The 20,004-nt window shown below is 36.7% G+C and overlaps 1 protein-coding gene across 2 annotated transcripts in view; it reads right to left on the bottom strand.

The window, feature by feature from the left end:
• LOC134795216 (protein trachealess) overlaps positions 1 to 20,004 on the bottom strand; it is a 64,914-nt gene that overhangs the window by 5,596 nt on the left and 39,314 nt on the right. For both annotated transcript variants that reach the window (XM_063767053.1, XM_063767049.1), the window contains 6 exons: positions 16,907 to 16,983; positions 12,386 to 12,475; positions 9,002 to 9,167; positions 5,303 to 5,427; positions 1,973 to 2,166; positions 1,514 to 1,623 (listed from right to left, as the gene is read on the bottom strand). In XM_063767053.1, coding sequence (XP_063623123.1) covers positions 1,514 to 1,623; positions 1,973 to 2,166; positions 5,303 to 5,427; positions 9,002 to 9,167; positions 12,386 to 12,475; positions 16,907 to 16,983 — 762 coding nt within the window. The remainder of the gene's footprint in view (positions 1 to 1,513; positions 1,624 to 1,972; positions 2,167 to 5,302; positions 5,428 to 9,001; positions 9,168 to 12,385; positions 12,476 to 16,906; positions 16,984 to 20,004) is intronic.

Genomic DNA, 20,004 nt, shown 5'->3' with positions numbered 1-20,004 from the left:
AACATGCGTTTATGAATAACGATATTTGAATTTATTTTCTCTCTCTAATACTCGTGTTACCTGTGAAATTGAAGCTGATAGAGTCTGACCAACATAACTCAGGATGGCATCATGGTCATTGCGAAATGACAAAGTGTGGCGTTGTCATCATTAATGTATTTTATTATGGGAACTGACGTTTAAATAATGACACTCCCTCACTTCATTATTTTCAAATAGGTACAAAGTTAGCTGAGATGACAGCTAGCAAAAATCAAGTACCTACACAATGAAATGACTTGACCTTATTTTAAAAACCTTTTTTTAAATTGAGAATATGCGAAGTAGCCGTTTGAATACGGGATAAAGTAAAGATATTGTAGCTGAAATAGAAGCAACAATAGCTATCTCGAAGGACATTAAGGCTGACGTTTCCCACGATAGCTGGAGAGAGGAAACCAAAATGCTGGCATAAAAATTATTATTCAAATCACAACCGACAAAGACAGCCGGCGTAGATACGGCGCTAGCTAAATTGTACAAACGGCCACAAAACCTCTCAGACCTTATTTTCATAGCTACAAAGGATAAATTACAAAATGATTCTCATATAGATAATGGGAAACCGGCGTGGCACACTGAGCTTTCTGACGAAAGCGTAAAAAATGTAATAACACACGCATATGAGAGTCATATTATATTATTTGAATGCATATTTCCTCTTGATGTTAGAATTATCGGTGTGACTGAAATATTAAGACGCGGAGCCTGAAATTACGTACGTGTTGAATCTATATAAATTAATATGAAGTGAGACGTGCTTACAAACATACTTTTCCGAAATTAAATAGGTGTCTGGAAAATTTTCATTTTATACATCGAAACGAAAGTATATTTAAAGAATTTAATTGTTTGGAGGTTTTAGATGAACCGTTATTCAGAATCCATATTCGAAGTGTACCCTTCATTGAGTCATTCAGGACAGTTTTGAAATCAAAATCGAACCTAGAACAAATTCCGCACTGCACTAGTCATAAATTTTCCTTGTAACAGCGCCTTGAGTGCCGTCTTGACATGGATTTCTACTGTCCCCTCTGAATACAAAGTGCGTTACGACACAAGGATTTCACCACATTATTGGGTCGGCGATCGTTACAATTGATGAGTCCAGCAAGGTTAATGAAAACAGGACTTTTATAGAGCCAAGGATGGTGTGTGGTCATCCGTCTTCTATCAACTATGAAGCCATCGTGTATGTAGAGACAGTTTGAAATGGTAATGGCTTTCCGGTCGCTATTGTTGTTTTTAAATCGACGTTGTAAAAAGAGGAAGGCAATTTTTTCCAACATTCTGGTGATTTCCGGCAGAGTTTTTCATTATTATAAATTTTGGATTTGATCTTTATATATAGTGCCTACAATAATGTCCAAGTCGTTGAAAATTTCACGAGTCCAATTGACACAAACTGAATACAATATATACGATTTATGTGTGGTCATACCTAGTAATAAGTTAATTTAAGACATGTACTTACAATCTACGTGGCATTTCCTAAGTTTATTTGCATCTTCTCCGTGACAAAGCGCATAGAGGTTCTTCCCCGTAAGCTCCTCCGCCGTGTAGCCTAATAGCTCTGACACCCTGCTGAGAGAAATACAACGATGTATCAAATTCAATACCATATACATGCATCAATCTAATATAAGATATATACTTTCCTGTATCTACAGTAAATATGGAATGGGTACCATTGTCCTTGTCTAAGCAGGTATCTTTATTAGTTTCTTTGTAAATTGCTTTTCTTGCAACCTAGTGGGTAACCAGTTAGTACTACTATTAGCTCGGATTTTTTTCTTCTGCTGATCTGACATTGATCATACTTTATTCATAGGTACTCAGTATATGTTTAAGAAATGGATGATATGCATTTTTCGCTGTTCTCTATTTCATTACCAATTTAATCACCTATTAAAACATATACAATTCCAAATACCTGGGCTCGCAGTGCGCGATCCTGAAGTCGAAGTTGATCCTAGTGACGAACATGTCTGACTCTAGCCGGATCTCGTGCACCGAGGGCGGCGGCATCGCGATGGCCAGCGCCACCATTCCCAGCAGCGCCGGCGGCGACTTCCGGCTGTGAGAGAACGTGTACTGCGGCCGCAGACGGCATAACATTAACACTACCTGGAAAGAAGAGAACACTATTGTTAGGAAGATATGCTAGTTGCCATTAAGTTATGGTAGGCAAATGAATTATAACAAGCCCATGATATAAATACATTGGTTATGGTTAGTTTAAACCGAACGTAAATAATAGTAGATTGTTAAACAAGGGTGGAAAGTGATCATATCACCCGAGATATTTTGGCGCTCGAACGAAGTGAGAGCGCCAATAGATTCGAGGGTGAGATGGTTACTTTTACCCGAGTTTTAAACACTCTACTTTTCATTTTGACTATGAGGAAAGTCAAACACAAGTAAATATTTTGACAGTTAAGAGAATTAGTGTCTAGAATTGGCGCCATTTACATTTTGATCTGATAAAAATTCTAAAACCATAGAATTGGGATGTGTCTGAAACGGCCTGTAGGTATACGCGCCTTAAAAAAACTACAGATTTTAAATACAAACACAATTCGCATAAAAACCAAAATTTACTAAAGAAACATACTTAACTAGCCGTAATAACATCAATCTTATATTCACATATTTTATTTGAAACAATTTTCTGAGTTGAAATTACGGACATCAACTTCTACAGGCGCCTGTGTAATAAAAAACCTTGTTAAAACTTTTAGATGACTTTAAAGCACGTCGCGTGTTATACAAACTTTTTTATACCTAGCAAGTCGACAAAGACATTTACAATTTTGTTGTTTCATTATTTACCTACATGATACGAGTACCGTGAAATGTTACATTTTAGTAGGTAAGTATACATACCTAAACTCAAACCCTTTATACGATAAATTTCAAATTCTAATAAGCACCAAATTCATAATTATCTTCCAGGTGAATTCAACTTAAGGGCGCACAACATCGCCAATAAAGCGTTATAATCTGTAAGTTACGTCCATAACTCCACTTTATCTATATCTTAATGGCTCATACGCCGCTTCGACAGCAATTACATCGTTCATGGGACCCGTAAGCGCCAAAGGCTAACATTTATTGGGATTCCTAATTACTTTACTTGTGTCTGATTTTGTATGCTGATTAGTGGATTCGGATCCGAACTGCAGTTTGTCTGGAGGGTTGAGAGTTTTACAACTCAGAAATTAGAATTACCTATTCATATTAATTGTTATTACCCTTTACTATCCTGTTTAACTAATTAAGGGTCGGTTGCTTTAAACCGTCTGCACCGTTAAAGAAGCGATAGCGGAAGCGTTCAAATCAAATCAAAGATCAAAATATCTTTATTTGCTAGAATATGGTAACAGGTAAGATCTTATGGTTAAGTTGTCCAAGCATATTCAACCTGCATGCAGGCGTGCAAATTATTTACAGTTTTATTATTATTTAATATGTCATTACAAATTCTAAACTAAAAATATAATATTAATGTTAAACAACTACATACAAAATAATGGATTAAAATAATAATAACTTAAGATCAAAAATAAATTAAGGAAATAATAATAAAATAAAAAATCTAAATTACTAAGAATTACAATTTTGCTATTAATTATCTAAATTTCACATGTCAAATACTCTTTAACGCTGTAAAAACATTTGTCTAGTAGCCATTTTGATAATTTAGTTTTAAATGAAGTATTATTTTCTAATATTATGTGTTCCGGCAGGTTATTATACAGGACTATACACATGTTGTAGCAGTTTTTTTTGTAAATGGCTGTTTGACAGGAAGGCTGATGTAACAGGTTTTGATATTGTGCCCGTGTATGTTTTGTACTAAAATCGCAACGATTGACAAAATGACAGGGGTTGTTCCTAACGTGGAGACGCGGTTCGCAAAATTTTATTGTATGGGAAGTTTTATATTTCACTGCTGGGCGACGTTGATCAGTCGGCCAATTGTGGTTGATGCAACTGGCCCTTACCTAATCTAACTTAAATAATTCTATTCCTTCTCCAAATCTCTTATCTTACTTTAGCTACATCATACGAGGCGCGCCTGCATCCGGGAAATGCAGTTAAATTATTTAAAATACTTAAAGCTGCAGAGCATAATTCGTACCACTTTTTGTAGGTAAGTTTTTTTCTACGTTGAATAAAACAGCTAACCATCAAATATTAAAAGGAAGTCCCTGCAAAATGCTTACAATTTACACCCCGAAAACAATCTATTACGCCGAGTTTTATGTAGTAGCTGAGAAATTCGCGGGTCGCTAGATATAATCGCGTTTTATGGAGTAACACCGAGTTAGAGCAAAAATTATGACCCAAGAGCGCGCCTTGCGGCACCCCCAGCACAGACAATAATTTCAACCAATAATATTTGTGATCTTGCTGGGATAAACTGGTCGTATTATTTCATTTATAGGAATAAACAGGGAAATAAACTTATCTCGGTTGTTACGCGTGAGACCATGACAGAAATTATGTGAACGCTGCAGATTTAGCGTAAACAATATTTGCAAACACCTGATCTATTTTGTAAAAGATTTTTAATATGCGTGCGTTTAAGTTCACTGTTATGCGATAAGAAACAAAAGAACAAAGATCTGTAACAGCAAAGCAGTATTTTCCTCGTGTATAATGGTTAACTTATTAAAATACTTTAATCTAAACTGGTTAATGAGTCTTATCTCATCTTATTCATCTTATCTCATCTCGTTCAGTCTTGAACAATTTGTAAATTACATGTTTTTGAATACAGTTTCATCTTAAAACACAATCTGCTATTTCCTGTGTTCCTGTCGCTTATAAAATACCCACCCTCCAATTACCGCCCTCTCCTCTGGTCGGCTCTTCTCTCCTCCCAACCTAGATCGAAAACGAAAATTCAGCTTCCTTAAAATGTCTAGATAAGATAAATATCCACAAATTCACGCTAATGACTCGAGTGAATAAATCTCTTCTAGATAAGGTGCTTCCTTTCCTTCCCCGTTATCATTGAATTTATAAATAAAATTCAGTTTATCTGCAATCCAAGGAATGATTAATTCAATGCTAACTGAAGTATTAGTAGACAGAATAATAATGCTGGAAACAAAATTAAAAATGCGATTACGATCTTTTATATCAATGGTTGTAAATTTTATACGAAATTGATAACTTAAGTAATCCCAAAGGTTATTTTGTCTGTAACGTTACTAATACATCAATTGGCAGTACTCGTGATATCACTGCTTACCCGGTATCCCGACGACTTGAAGTGGCAGCCCCGCTTGGTGAGGGTACTTTTCATTCTGATGCAGAAGGCGCGGTCCATACCTCGGAACAGGCTCCCACTTGCTGCTAGACTCATTATTGATGACACTGTTAACAAAGATAGCTAGATTAGCTTAGACTAGGTACTTAGTGTTAAATATGTTTTTATATATGTTGGGTTCCCAAGGCATCTTCATATGTTGACATTTAGATCAGTAAGTCGCCTGCTTAGTTAACATCCACCGAAAAAAAAACAGGCAACCTATTAATCGCACTAAATAAAGAAGACTATTATGGCAAAAAAAGACCAGTAGAAGTTTAGCCAAGCCGTTATGTTAAACTTTTAAAAATATTGGTCCTTTCATGATTCCACTGCGTCTGAGTCATCTGTGGCCGATCTGACTGACGTTCGGTTCCACCAATTTGACCGCCGATGGAACCATCTCATGCCTTAATTGATTTCACCAAAGCTGAGAAATCTAACTGAGGTTTATAAAGAATACTTCCAGTTAGGTCGTTGCATTGGGAGACGTTCAGTTGTTTGTTTAGAAATGTTGGTTATAAAATATTCCCGTTAGTTTTTTAGCCTTTACCAATGGTTTACTTTGGTCTTTACAGATAACTTGTATCTTTTTTCGTGCAGATTATCTTTTGCGCTCAAGACAACAAAGGCCGATAACCATGCACCTAATAGACAATTTTTTTGACACTGCGCAATGTGACACCTGTTGAGCCACAAGGTCGTTATTGTTCTGCATTGAGTCACCATGTCAACTTTGCGTATTGAGGTGATTCAACTACCCACTGCGAGTTAAGGGTTAACATCAGTCACTGATATGTGGTTCTGGACAATACTACATTCATTGCAAGCCGCAATCGATTGCAGTTGATCATGACATGACACATGTCCAATATCCATTAAAGTGAATGTACATTATTTTTGCAGCTTTCTTTGGTACCAGTCAGCTAGTTAGCTCTCTATTAGCAATTTACCTTTACTGAAAGAACTTTGGCCTCTCCTCCTTAAATCACATTTGAAGAAAATCCTGGACGCAGTTCCGCACACGTGTATATATGTATAGAAGCCTATTTCTTCTGTAGGTTCTTACCTTATAACCTTCTATAATTTATCACCAGTATTTAACACAATTAATAAAATTAAAGCAATCTTTTTTGGACTTACGCTGTGTTCACATCTGGCCACATATTGTGCTTTAAAATAGAAATGCCTCGGTTGTAAACTTAGATTAAGCGGTAGCTTTTTGCGCAATCGATCTGTGATTTAGTTTATGGTAAAATGTTTTGTAATAGATCACTGGAGTCGGGTCGATGGCGAGATAAATTGTTGTGCCAAATTAAAACTTCAGATGTCAAAGAATTCGTCTCAGTTCCGTTTAAATGGAATATGTCGTAACATTTTATTAAATATTTGACCCGTATAAAGTAAAGGTATTTCATTGTAGGTATTCACGAGGTCGTAGAATCACAGACACTTTCTTTCAACAAAATTTGACTCAACTTCTAACCAAACGGTGGAGATGTTTCACTGGACTGCACTAATATTTGACAGAACAATTTGGTCAAAATCTATCTGATACAACTCTATTTGCCCTGAACCTTCTGAACAAAACTTAAGGGCGATTGGGCGTACCTATATATTTCTTGGTGACTGTACCAAGACGCAATCGAGCGTTTTAATTATCTCTTCAATCCTAAGTTTAGCCCCGTCCAGCACCACGGTCATCAGCGTACAAAGAGCCACATCTTTCCTTGGAGTCCGTTTCTCCACGCCCGTCAACCTACAATGCCGCCTGTCACATCTTTCGTTCCTGATTGATTTTTTTACACCATTTCACCAGCTTTTTTCGAACACATCGAGTAAATTGAAAGCCCTTCATGTTAGGAAATTAGAGGCAGTTAGAAAATAAACGGTTTTTAGCTGATTGGATGCGGTTGTTCGATTATTAGCTGTATTGTAATTGGCAGATTGGTTTAATTTATGTGATCAATGAAGATGCGATCTTTCTACGAGATGTATCAGAACCGTACTGAGCAATCCGGCCATTACATTGATAAAAGAATATATCGATTGGAGTACAGTCAGCATCAGCAGTAGTAAAAAGTTATTGTATTATTTATTAATTTTGTAGAGACCCCTCTTCGGGTGAAGGCCACGAATACTGTTCATGTTATTTTTGCTATATCCGTTACTTTTTTTTCTATACTTATAGGCGAATTTGATTTTGTTAAGCTACAAGGGAATGGTGGGTAGATACTATTGACGCATAGTATACGCTACTTTTGATGCTGACTATAGGTAGGTACCTACTTTCAAAAATTAAGTTAAACTTAATGTTTTTTTATAGGTACCTACGATAGGTACCTATTATCTTATCATTACATTTTAACTACCTAAATAGAGTAAAGGGTTTGAAATAAAAAAGCTATCTAGTCCAAACATTAACAAGTGGCCAGTTGGCTACAATAACACAAACGTCTTTTACTTGACCACAGATGAATATGATGAACAAAAAGAACGTAGCCGCTGGACCGAAGTATTTATAAAGAGTTATTCTACTATTGGACTAGCTTTACTTCATTTCACTTTTTGCTTACCTATTTAAAACTGCTAATTGTAGTGGGCGCTATTACGAGTAGTACCTTTTATTATTGCTTGCCTAAGTAGTATTTTTATACCTACTACGCGAAACCTACTTGGTGATACTAGAAATTGTATGTATATGTATAATATTAATGTTGGTATGTAACAGATAATATCCTCAGCAATAGAAGTAGGTACTTACTGAGATGTAAAACATTTGGCACATTAACTATCTTTTTAAAAATACTGGACTCGACTAAATCTAGGCTAGTATTTAAGTTGTAGGAAACTGTACGTGTAGGTATGTGTCTGCTACATAGTTTGATGCCATCTAGTCTGTGAAGTTTACAATAAACAAACGGTGAGCTTAGAAAGTTCGAATGACTTTAGGAAACTGCGCCATAAGATACGCAACGCCGACAATTTTCTCCCATAGCGGCGCCGAAAATTTAATCAGCGCGATACAGACACCCCATAGACCATTTCATGAGCCTTCAACACCCGTGAACTTAATTCAATTTAAATTGTACTATACTTATTATTAATACTATTGAACGATTCGACATACTGAGCAGTAGGAGCGATACTGTAGTGCCGTTGAACTCAAAAATAAAGAAAGCGTAATTGAATTTTGAAACGTTTGGAAAAAACGTCCGTTTTACTTAGTTTTCGATCTGGTAACGGTTTGTGATACTTACTGATGTTTTATTCTTTGTGATCTACTTTATAATTGTCTTTTATTCTTTGAATGGAGTCATTTAATATACCTACTTACTTTTTCTGGGAGACAGCTTAAAACGTTTATTTGGTCCGAGGTCGATTTAACATTTTAAGTAAAATTCTCAGGGGCTTAATTAATTCTCCACACAAAGTCAAACTTACAAAATTAATTAAGATCAATGTAGGGAAGAAGGTCTATAGGTAAGGTTATCCGTCTACAAGCTCTTTCGTCGCTTCTAAGTCTTCTAACTCTTACGTTTGTAATATACACATAGTCCACTTACAGACGGTCGGTAGATCAGAAGGAGCAACATCTACATTACACCAAATTACAGAATCATTATATATTGTGATACATACCGTCAGGGTTGTTAGTCCCATGCTGGCTGCCCTCTTCACTGCCAGAGGCCGGACTATTGAGCCCAGCGCCCGACCGCCCCGCGAGCGACAGCCCTAGTTGCTCCGCTATCTCGGCGTGGTCGGCCTGGTGCACGTAGTCAAATATACTGCTGCCAGTCATTTCTACCTGCCGAGAGATAAACATTGGTTAGTTTTCGGGTTTTAGTACTTCGAGAACGTCCTTCATATTGAAGAATCCTCAGTATTGTCCATAATCCATATCCATATCCTTATCCATAAGTATTGGCCATTTGCTTATAAGTATCTAAAGAGCTTAACAAATTTCGTCGATCTTTAGTAGTTTCATAGATTGTATATTATGAGGTTAAGGCACTAGCATACAGATAGCTCGAACTAATTTATAAAACAAGAAGTAACTTATACAACTTAGATCGCAGTTAGAGACAACTTAGAACATATAATGTTTTATTTCGTTGTGTTTTATCTAGCTTAAACAGTATCCCAATGCTGGGTTGTATTTTTACAAGGTACTTGTAAATTTTGTTTTTCTTATATAGCTTTGTCGTTCTACCAACTTTCCAACTTTAAGTATGTTCAAGTCTAGTATCTTCCTGGCATAACTTTTACTAATTAACGCATCCCATACCCCGATAGAGTCAACGCAGTTATACCACAATCGCGACTCCTGCGCCGTTTCCCCGAAGCCACCTGCCAGGCGATGCCTGATAGCCGTCGTTCATTCATAGCTACGTGACACACAACATAGTTAACCTTTGCCATAGGAATTAACTCGCCATCCTAGTGCAACTTATGATCTTTTATGCAGGTCCTCTGTAACACTGTCTTCAATCTTTACTTCATATTTTGGCGTTTATTTTCGCAAGGCACTGATATAACTTGACATGCATTGGGTATTGCATAGTAATGTTTGATTGCTCTAACGCCGTAACTTGTAATGTATAATAGCGTGTTACTTTAACACTGAATTTAAATTATCGGTTGTCGCTGAATAAGAGCCTTGTTTTGGCAGAGTGTATCTAAAGCATTATGATTGATAAGAACTGTAATCTGGATGACATAATGGCCACTATCACACTAGATGAAGCATCAAAGAAAATTCAAAAACCGACATCGTAATAAAGCTTTTAAGCACTTTGAAAATAGATGTCGCAGTACGAATACTCGCAGCAGCAAACCCGCTGTGAATGTATGAAATTTCGCCAGGAATTTACACCTTGTCTGACTTGCCTTGCCTTAAAAGATACATAAACATTATTAACCTCAGCACAATCAAGGAAGCTAGATCAAATGAATCATCGCCTTTCACGCCGTATGCAAATCGGTATATAAATAAATTTATCAAATATAATTGTGGGACCCTATTACCGATTCAGCTGGTGCGTATCCGCCGCGCGGCCGCGCATGAGAATCGTTACAGACAATGGTGGTCGGTTCTAAGAAAGGCCTTTTGGATTTTATGATGTTTGACGATAAATTTGTCGCTGTGGATGTTGGTGACGTGATTGGTGGAGATATGATGTAAGCTGACAGTGACAGTAGTAAGTGTGATAGTGGTAGGCACTACGTGTAACTATACTTAAAAATTGAGATGTTTATTTTCAAGCATCGGTACAAGACTTTAATATACAGGGAAGAAAACAGAATGTACCCGATACAAGAGAATGTGCAAATTCATTAAGACGCTTCCTGTGCTTAATAATTTCTGCTGCTGATTATAATTTATAATACTTTTGGTGAATTGAAATATTTTCTTTGTTACACTTTTCTAGGACACCAATACGAGGCTATCAGCGACTTATTTATTCCAGAACAAAAAGCTACACGTAAATAATCCTCCTCAAGGAAATCCATTTTCATTTTCGTCTATAAAAGGAAAATACGATTTCCCATTGTCGGCATCATCACCAAAAAACTTGGCAGAATTTAATATAGCTACGGGTTGCTCTTATTTACCGGGAACTTTATGTATTTTTACACACACCGATATGTAAGTTTAAGTGTGTGTTAGGAAAGTGTTTAGCTGTTTGACATTAGTGTATATGTATGTATAGTTATGTGTATGTGTGTGTACGACTCCAGCATTAGGATGGCGAGCACGCGCGAGCCTCGCCAGCTACGTGACCAGCATAGCGCATCGTCCCTTTCCCCCCACGCGCTCTCTTTCACACCACCCCCGAACACGGATCCCCCACGAAACGGCCATGTTGAATTTCCCAGTTTTCGGATCTTTTCAGACGGCCTTTTAATTTTGTTATGTTATTTAATTTCTTTTTTCCCATTAATCCACGTCAGGGTTGTTTTCGCTTTATTACATTTTGTGTTATATTATACCTAACCTTTGTTTCCTGGCCAGCTGCCACAAGACTACAGATAGTGTGTTTGGCACGAACTAGCAAGCTGAAATACTCCCAAAAAGTTTCACTCGAAAGTATTTGTGGACACAGGACCTCCATCAACTATTTATAAGTAATCAGTGTACAGCTTATTGGAACTGATAAGGGCTAATATAACTTAAGATTGTACTATTTAAACTCAGTAGAATGGTATACAATGGTTCAATATTTAGCGAGTTAAATTTATAACCAACTAGAGAGCACATGTACGTGTCCTGACGTTTTATAGTCTTTTTTCCACATTTTACTATTTATATTTCTCGACAACTTTCGAGCCCGCCATTGACAAAATCTCAAATGTCTCCTATTTTTCCTCTTTTTTTAAATCTTCCCTCGGAACCCGAGACACGTACGGCCCATAACACGACACGTGTATTTATCTGCTATCTGTACATCACCGGATGTCTGTAGCGCCGCCGAAATATGATTTTATCTGCTGACTGCACATGCGTAGGTGTGCTGAAGACGTTGACGTTTACGTTTCTGCTGATACGTATTACAACAATCGTTTACTGTAGGCCTAGCACATGATTGGCACGACAGTATCTCGCGGCGAGATAGACTATCCGTCTTTTTCTATGTTCAATAAAGAGGGACGGCTAGTATATCTCGCCGCGAGATACTGTCGCGCCAATCATGCGCTAGCCCGGCTGAGCGCAGACAAGTCGACAACGTACTCGAACCATTGTAAGGACGCTTCTATTACATCTACATACATAGTTTGGCACTTGGGGTCTCATTTATAATGGTTCATCCGAGACGTTGCGCTTAGTAAACTCTATAAGCTCAATTCACGAAACAATCCAGAGCTACCCTATAACCAAGTATTCTCATGAATCACTACTTCTGGTCTACGCGCTATTTTCTATGCTGACGGACGAATAAGTTCGTAAAAGTTACAGATTATGTTAACAAGCTGATAACTTAGTTGGATTGGATTCATTATTAATGTTAACATGGAATTACTTACTTGTGATAATCCTAAATATATAGAAACAGTTTCAGATATGTACAGGAACCTCCCATCTGCCGCCACCGACAGCGCGAAACCGTCCAGCGACTGTGAACAAACAAACACAATGAATTAGCGACATGTAGTAAATTAACTAGTTGAAGGATATTCTGATGCCTCAAAGACTACAATTTCACCAAACATATTTTATGACAAATAAAGTATGTTGCCAAGACTAAGATTTTTTTGAACGATGAACCCCTACATCAGAAAATATCAGCAGATTACAATGACAGAGCCAACAAGGCGCAATAATAATGAAACGGCAGACACCAAATGATCCTCTATGAGTAAGAAGTATACGAAGAAAGAAAAAATAAAATAATCTAAACATAGCTGAAAAACGAATAAGCTTTTTAAAATAGAAAAAGTAGTTAAATGTGGAAAATCGTGTGTCTCATCATAACTCGGAAAAAAGCTATTGCTAGTGTCCTAACTATTGTTAGTGTCACCTGTTTTTATGTTTAGCTATTTAGTTGATACAAAAAGACCTAAAATGGTAAATGTTACGGTCGGCGCGCGCGCTCTCGCGTGTAATATCTATCTATTGATATTCCAGTACAGTCAACAGAAATGAGATTTGATCGCGTTCACGAAACTGTTAAAAAATACAATTTAAAATATCATAATTGTTAAAAAGTATTTTCTTAAAATACAAATAATTACTAAATCTAAAAATAAACTAAATGAAAACTAAGTACCTAAACAAACAAGAAGTATAAAAAAAAAATAATACTTATAAAACTAGGCTACTAAACCCACATAAACCCCCAATCATTATTGGTACCTAAACATTTAAACATAATTTCGGTTAATGGTGAAAATATTCCATCGCGACTGGTACAGAAACTGTGTTGTACTGGCGACCAAAGGATTATATTTTCGCCTAACTTTAAGTACCTACTTATAGACGAAGTTAACGAAACTAATTTAATACTGTAGTGGAAGAAAAACGTTGGTATTGGTAGAGTTGCCTTATGATATGCCTGTGCCATTATGCCCTACGAAACCCACTAAACATAAAATGACAGTAACGATGTTACAGCTTTGTATTGATTCAATTAGGTTTCAGCTAATTAAGTAATTACTCATCAATCATTGCGGTTGATCACGAGCTCCCACACAGGGATCGGAACCGGTTTTTTTGCAAAAGCTTCGAAATAACCATATTTTTCGAATTATTTTATACTCGAAATGTAGGACTCAGTTGTATATTTAGGTAACGACTTCGAATTATTAGATTGCCCAATTAGTAATGAAATATAACAAAGAACGAAAAAATACCGTTTTCGTTCCTATACAAAAAATACCGGTATCCGATTCCTTACAAAAAATACCGGTATCCGATTCCTGCTCCCACATGTTATTCTTTGTTTGCTGACGGCCCACAGAAAGTAAAACCGGCTCTACATCTAATAGCAATTCCGCGGCGGCGCAAAAAAGCTAAACAAACAAGATGATGACGAAAAACGATCACCACGAGCCAAAATGACCCACTGATTGAAGAAATACTGGATGAGACTGATACTTTTCTACTGTTATGTAGATCTGTGAAAAGCTGTTATAGTTCGTTTTTTTTAGCATTAGAAATAAGGTAAACAATCTTGATGTGTCTTTTAATTGAAAAACACATTTTAAAAATAAGTTACGGCAAATATGTAACAATTATGAATCTAATACGATAATTTATATTCTTCTGCTTTCATAAGTATTAAATTTTGATTTTTATAAAGCGTTTTTCAATTAAAAGACTTGTCAAAATCGCTTACCTTCTTGCAAGTTCTTTCTAATGCTAAAAAAAGCGAACTATACCTACGGCCCGATTCGAACTTTAAGATACGTCAATTAATAGATCTAGAAACGATATGGATTAGATGTGTCAGTGTTAAAAGTAACGTTTTTGTTTGAAGAAACGTCACATTTGACACTGACATATCTAATCCATAAAGTTCAAATCGGGCAGCTAGTATTAGAGTTCAATATCGTTCAAACTTTGTTCTTTAAGTAGGACAATTGACAAGTAGCTACCTAAGGTATAGCTGGTACCTGATGAGATAACGATTTGCGATTGTAAGACAGCTCATTTTTACATGACTAGTGATCGCTGATTGTCTTGATTTGACATTTTATGACGATTGGAGAGCATTGGTAATATACTAATATGTCAGTTTTCCAGAATGTATATTACCTAGGTAGTAACAGTAGGTACTTATTTGTATGTATTTGTGCCATCATACGGTTTTAATAGTAGGTACCTGCCTGCAATATATGCGGAATTATCGAACCAAGGCACATATATACAATTATACAGTGTGGAAACATAAGTCGGGCCCTGGAGGGAAACTACCTTAAATCCTTAAGCTGGCTCATTTTACTTAAAGGAGACATTCCTTTATTTTTAAAAAGTAACAAAACTGCATTCAAAGGGTTTCCAAAACTCGCTTGCCTCGCCCGGGACTCCAACCGTCTAAAAACAACTCGAATTTTAAAATAATTCTAAAATTTTATTCTACTAGTCGATACAGTTAATGTTAATGATAACATTTCTCCAAGAAACATTAGGTCTTACACTCGTCTGTCGTACAAAATATCCATAAAATCTAATATTTAGTACTCAAGATTTTTTTAGACAAGCCAAATTGAAGAAAAAAAGAAAAATACTTTGAATGCAGTTTTGTTTCTTTTTAAAAATAAAGGAATGTCTCCTTTAAGTAAAATGAGCCAGCTTAAGGATTTAAGGTAGTTTCCCTCCAGGGCCCGGCTTATCTTTCCACCATATCTATTTAGCATTCTGCATATTAGAGTGAAAAACAGAAATATGAAAGATAACGTCAATAAGACATTTTTTCTCATCCTATAAAGCCAATGTCACTTCTAGTTAAAGTTTGAGTCTATTTAATAAACTTACCATTTAATGAGATGCACGGTTGACGAAAAACTTTTTAAAAGATGAATCAAGGTTTTTTGTATCAAATCTGCGTTAAAACGGTAGTAGATGATAGTCAAAAATAACAATAAAAGTTTGGATTATTCATTGTTAATAGTTTCTGTGCGCTAACAAAGCTAACGGTTTTTAACGGTGCACTTGAGGCAAAGGCACCTAATAGGTAAAAAACTTAAGCCAATCAAAATTATGAGCAATCAATACTAGCGTAATCTGCCTTTTTAATGCAGTTTTAAATATTTCATTTCTTTTATTTTGCACTGGGCATCTAAATATTTTTTTAAAAGGAAATAAGAGTAGGTAAAATTTACATGATGTATGATTATTGAAAACAAACTTAAGAGATTGCATGACCATAAAATATAAACATCTATGACCTACGCCACTGCATCAATCCATTATACACTAACTACCGATTTCATCTACTCAATCAACAGAGATAAATATCGCGAGACAAATCAATCCGTACCAATAACTTAGTAATTAAAATCAACAATGCCTTAGGAGCTTTCATCACAACAAAAAAAACCATTTCGAATTGACAACCTTTCATATACGAACTTGACATCTTGCGCCACTGGCCGCATTACAATTCGTTTTACCAACACAATACCACACATTTACGAAAACTAATTTGATATTTGCTCGATTTCACTCAATTTCATAACAAAATTAATAGAATATATTCTATAGGGCTTGCACTTGTCAAGTAGTCACGTAAATTATCGATTTGTGCAATTTTACTGTCATTATGTTTAGTGGGTGCTGCGGTTTTCTACTTTGCTGAAACGGCTGAATACGTGATTCCTTGATCGGTTTTTTAGCTTAAGAAAAACAAAGACGTGCGTGGGTCAGGTTACTGTTGGTTGCACCATTGTAATATTGTGGTGTGTTTTTTATTGTTTTGAGTAGGTAGAATTGTTCTGCTTGTTTTGTAATATGGTAAGCAATTGGGTCAATCGAGTCCTTGATAATGAAAAGGTCTAAGAAATAACTTAACCTACTTGTGTAGCGCTGCATCAAGATTGTGTCTATGTATATCATTGTCTTGTAAAGATGATTAACCCTTTTTTTTAACGTTGGGGAAATGCGTTTACGCATGCCACCTGGTCCGGGGGAACCAGGAGCGATGACGGACTAACCAGTAATAGGACTACCGTCTAAAACCACCAACGAATGCCGACCCCGCCTTGTAGTGGAGCGCCGCAGGATCCCTATCAGCATTCGACTGCGTACAAAGATGATTAACCCTGGCCATGACCCACATTTGGCTAACGGCCCTAGAAGGCAATTATTAAAAGTTTTCATGCTGACATGACCCTTAATCGACTGGAAAAAACAGGGTTACATAATTTTCTGCACTAAAGGAAGGTTCAAACCTAATAACATATTTACCAGATGACCCATGAGCGATAATCTGGTCAAAATCGATGGGAACTGTGTGGGGACCGCAGATTCGCTGAAGTCGGTTCGGACATCCTTGGAAGAGGCTTATGTCCAGCAGTGGACGTTTTTCTAAGTGGATTCCAACTTACCTGGAGTATGTGTGTGCCCTGATGCTGCTCGAACAGCTCCAGCGCGAGCCCGATCGCCGTCCGCCGGTTCTGGGCTCCTGCAACAATGAAAACATATATCTATATCTATATGCATAAAAAATGTTTGTCAAGTTTAAGTAGTTAAGTAATATATCATATATTGTAGGAAAAAAAATCTATATTGTTTTTAAGTAATATTGATGTCGAAATTGTCAAAGATCTTGCCGGCTATCCTGCTAAAGAAGGCAACAGTGCGAGAGAAAAAGGAACTTTTATAAAGTTCTCGAGAGTTTTCGTAATCCATACAACACATACATTGTAAGAAAATCTACCCAATAATTACAGATTTAATAGGAGCCATCACTTTGTTTAACATGTTTAAGTTGTAATTTTGTCTTGCAGATTTCTTCCAGTCAGAAGACCATTTAGGAGCTAAGTTACATACGAAACAGCGCGCAGTCCTAGGCTATTTAAAGGGATACATTTCCACGTAAGTAAGAACTGTCATGACACATGTCATCGCCGCTAGGCTACCCTCTCCACCGCGATCCGTCAGCTACTGTCGGCCACGAAGATCCTATCGTGCGGTGTCGGGTTGCGCGCGCGACGGATTTACGACAACACGCGGTTCCCGAGTTATTGTTTCTGATATGATGCGCAGAGTTAAGGCTGGAAGTTTTGTCTATTTATTATGAGTATTTAAATATGTGTTTATTATACGGCGTCTTGACGCTATCATACATGAGATGTAAACTAATAGACCGGTATTGGTGCCATGCCCATGACCTATTAATCTAATACCTTTAAACGAGCAATTCTTGTTTATTTATTTATTTATATATATATATTTCGGGGATCTCAGAAACGGCTCGATTTCGATGAAATTCGCTATATGAAGGTTTTCGGGGGCGAAAAATCGATCTAGCTAGGTCTTATCTCTGGGAAAAGGCGCATTTTTGAGTTTTTATATGTTTTCCGAGCAAAGCTCGGTCTCCCAGATGTAAAACTTAATACGTAGACGTCACTTCCATATTTTTTATTATACAATTGTTAAATTAAACAAAATTCCTAAAGTTTTTATTATGTAGATATGAGACAGTCAGCACCAATAGTACCGAATGAAACAACGCTCCAACAGTATATCTACTTAAATACTTTTTTGAATGAATATGTCAAGATCTAAATATCACATAGAGGTATATCACTTATTGTTAAGCTATTAGATAATGGTGTGGATACCTACTATTGTACTGTACAGCATATCTAAATAATTTAAGAGTTTATATAATGCATAGAATCAGGCGTTACTTTGCGGAAATCCATACTAATTAAAACCAAAATATTACTTTGCTAATCCGCGAAAAGATAACGTGCTAGTCAATCAGTGCTAACCCGTTATACTTACTTGCGTATTTTTACATGCAATTAATATTCCCACCCTCCCACCGCAAAAATAAATACGCAAATAAATATAACAAACCACCACCAAAAGAATAAACCTCGACACGTGTTTCGCCTCTCTACGAGGCATCCTCAGGAGTTGTTGACGGTCTGACGCCCGGCAACGGAATAACCTGTCTAGAATGGTCGGCCATATTTATACCTTGACCACTCCCCCTACCGTGCAAGTGTGAGTGAGATGGAAAAATTCGTAATAACGGCGATGACGCAACATTCAATTGTTCGTTAAGAATCATGCCCCTATTGTTGTACCTAATTATTTCCAGTTGTTCCAGAACACCCAAACGCAATCCCTTTTCGCAAACATGTAAAATATCAAAAGAATGATTCTCAGATAAAGTGTGATCTGTATCTAATAAGTGCTTTGCAAAATTGGACTTCTCTGGATGGTTATGTCTATATGACGCAACATGCTCTTTATACCTAGTAGTGAAACTACGGCCCGTTTGCCCCACATACACTTTATTGCAATCGTCACAGGTAAGCTTATAAACTCCAGACTTTTTCCCATTCTCGATCTTATCTTTGCCATTGCAAAGCTTCGAGTGCAAAGTATTATTTGTCTTAAAGGCCACAGGAATGTCGTTGGACTTCAAAATTTTGTAAATTGCATCAGACAACTTGCCAACATAAGTTATGCTCGCTTTATATTTCTTAATCGGTTCAGAGGATCGTGCCGCATACAACATAGTGTTGACCATACTATTTCGCTTTTTCCTGATGATACCATCCACAACAGACTTATCGTAACCATTCGAAACTGCTAAGTGATAAATATTATTTAATTCAATCTGATAGTGTTCATCAGAAAGAGGCACAGTCAACATTCTATGCACATAACAATGAAAAGCAGCCAACTTATGCTGCCACGGATGCGTGGAAGAAGCCGGGATAACTGTATCGGTATGTGTAGGCTTACGGTAAATTTTGAACTGATGCCTGTTGTTTACTTTAGTGATTGTTAAATCTAGATAATTCAATGAGTTGTCTTGCTCTAGTTCCTTTTTAAACTTAATTTTTGGATGCTTACCATTAATTTCAGCAATAAATGCATCCAGCAGGCCCATACTACCCGTCCAACAAATAATCAAATCATCCACGTATCTAAAATAGTATAATATATTATTGTTGCCCACAATATGCTGGTTCTCAAAATGGTCCATAAAAATATCAGCCATTAAAGGACTTAGTGGTGAACCCATAGCCAAACCATCACTTTGCAAATAATACTGTCCCCCAAATCTGAAATAATTTTGTTTCATACAAATCGCTGTTAGATCTATCAATTCATCTACTTCCCCTGGATGTAAACGTTGCCTTTCAAAAAGACCCTTAATAATCTCCAAAGTCTCTCCATATGGCACATTTGTAAACAAACTGTCTACATCCAATGAAAGAAGAACAGCATTATCTGGTATGTTAATGTCCTGGATCTTTTCTATTAACTGCAAGCTATTTTTCAAGCAATATTTCGGCTGGAACTGGGACTTGTCTCTTATAATGGAATTCAACCTTTTTGCCAGATTATAAGTTGGCGCACCCAAATATGAGACCACTGGACGAACTGGGATATTATCCTTATGAATTTTGGGAAGTCCATAAAGAATAGGAGCTCGTGGATTCATAGGCACAACCAT

Source organism: Cydia splendana, chromosome 1 (assembly GCF_910591565.1).
Source record: "Cydia splendana chromosome 1, ilCydSple1.2, whole genome shotgun sequence".
Taxonomy (NCBI): Eukaryota; Metazoa; Arthropoda; class Insecta; order Lepidoptera; family Tortricidae; genus Cydia; species Cydia splendana.
Note: the sequence above shows the minus strand (reverse complement) of the source record. Positions and strands in the feature narration are given on the sequence as shown.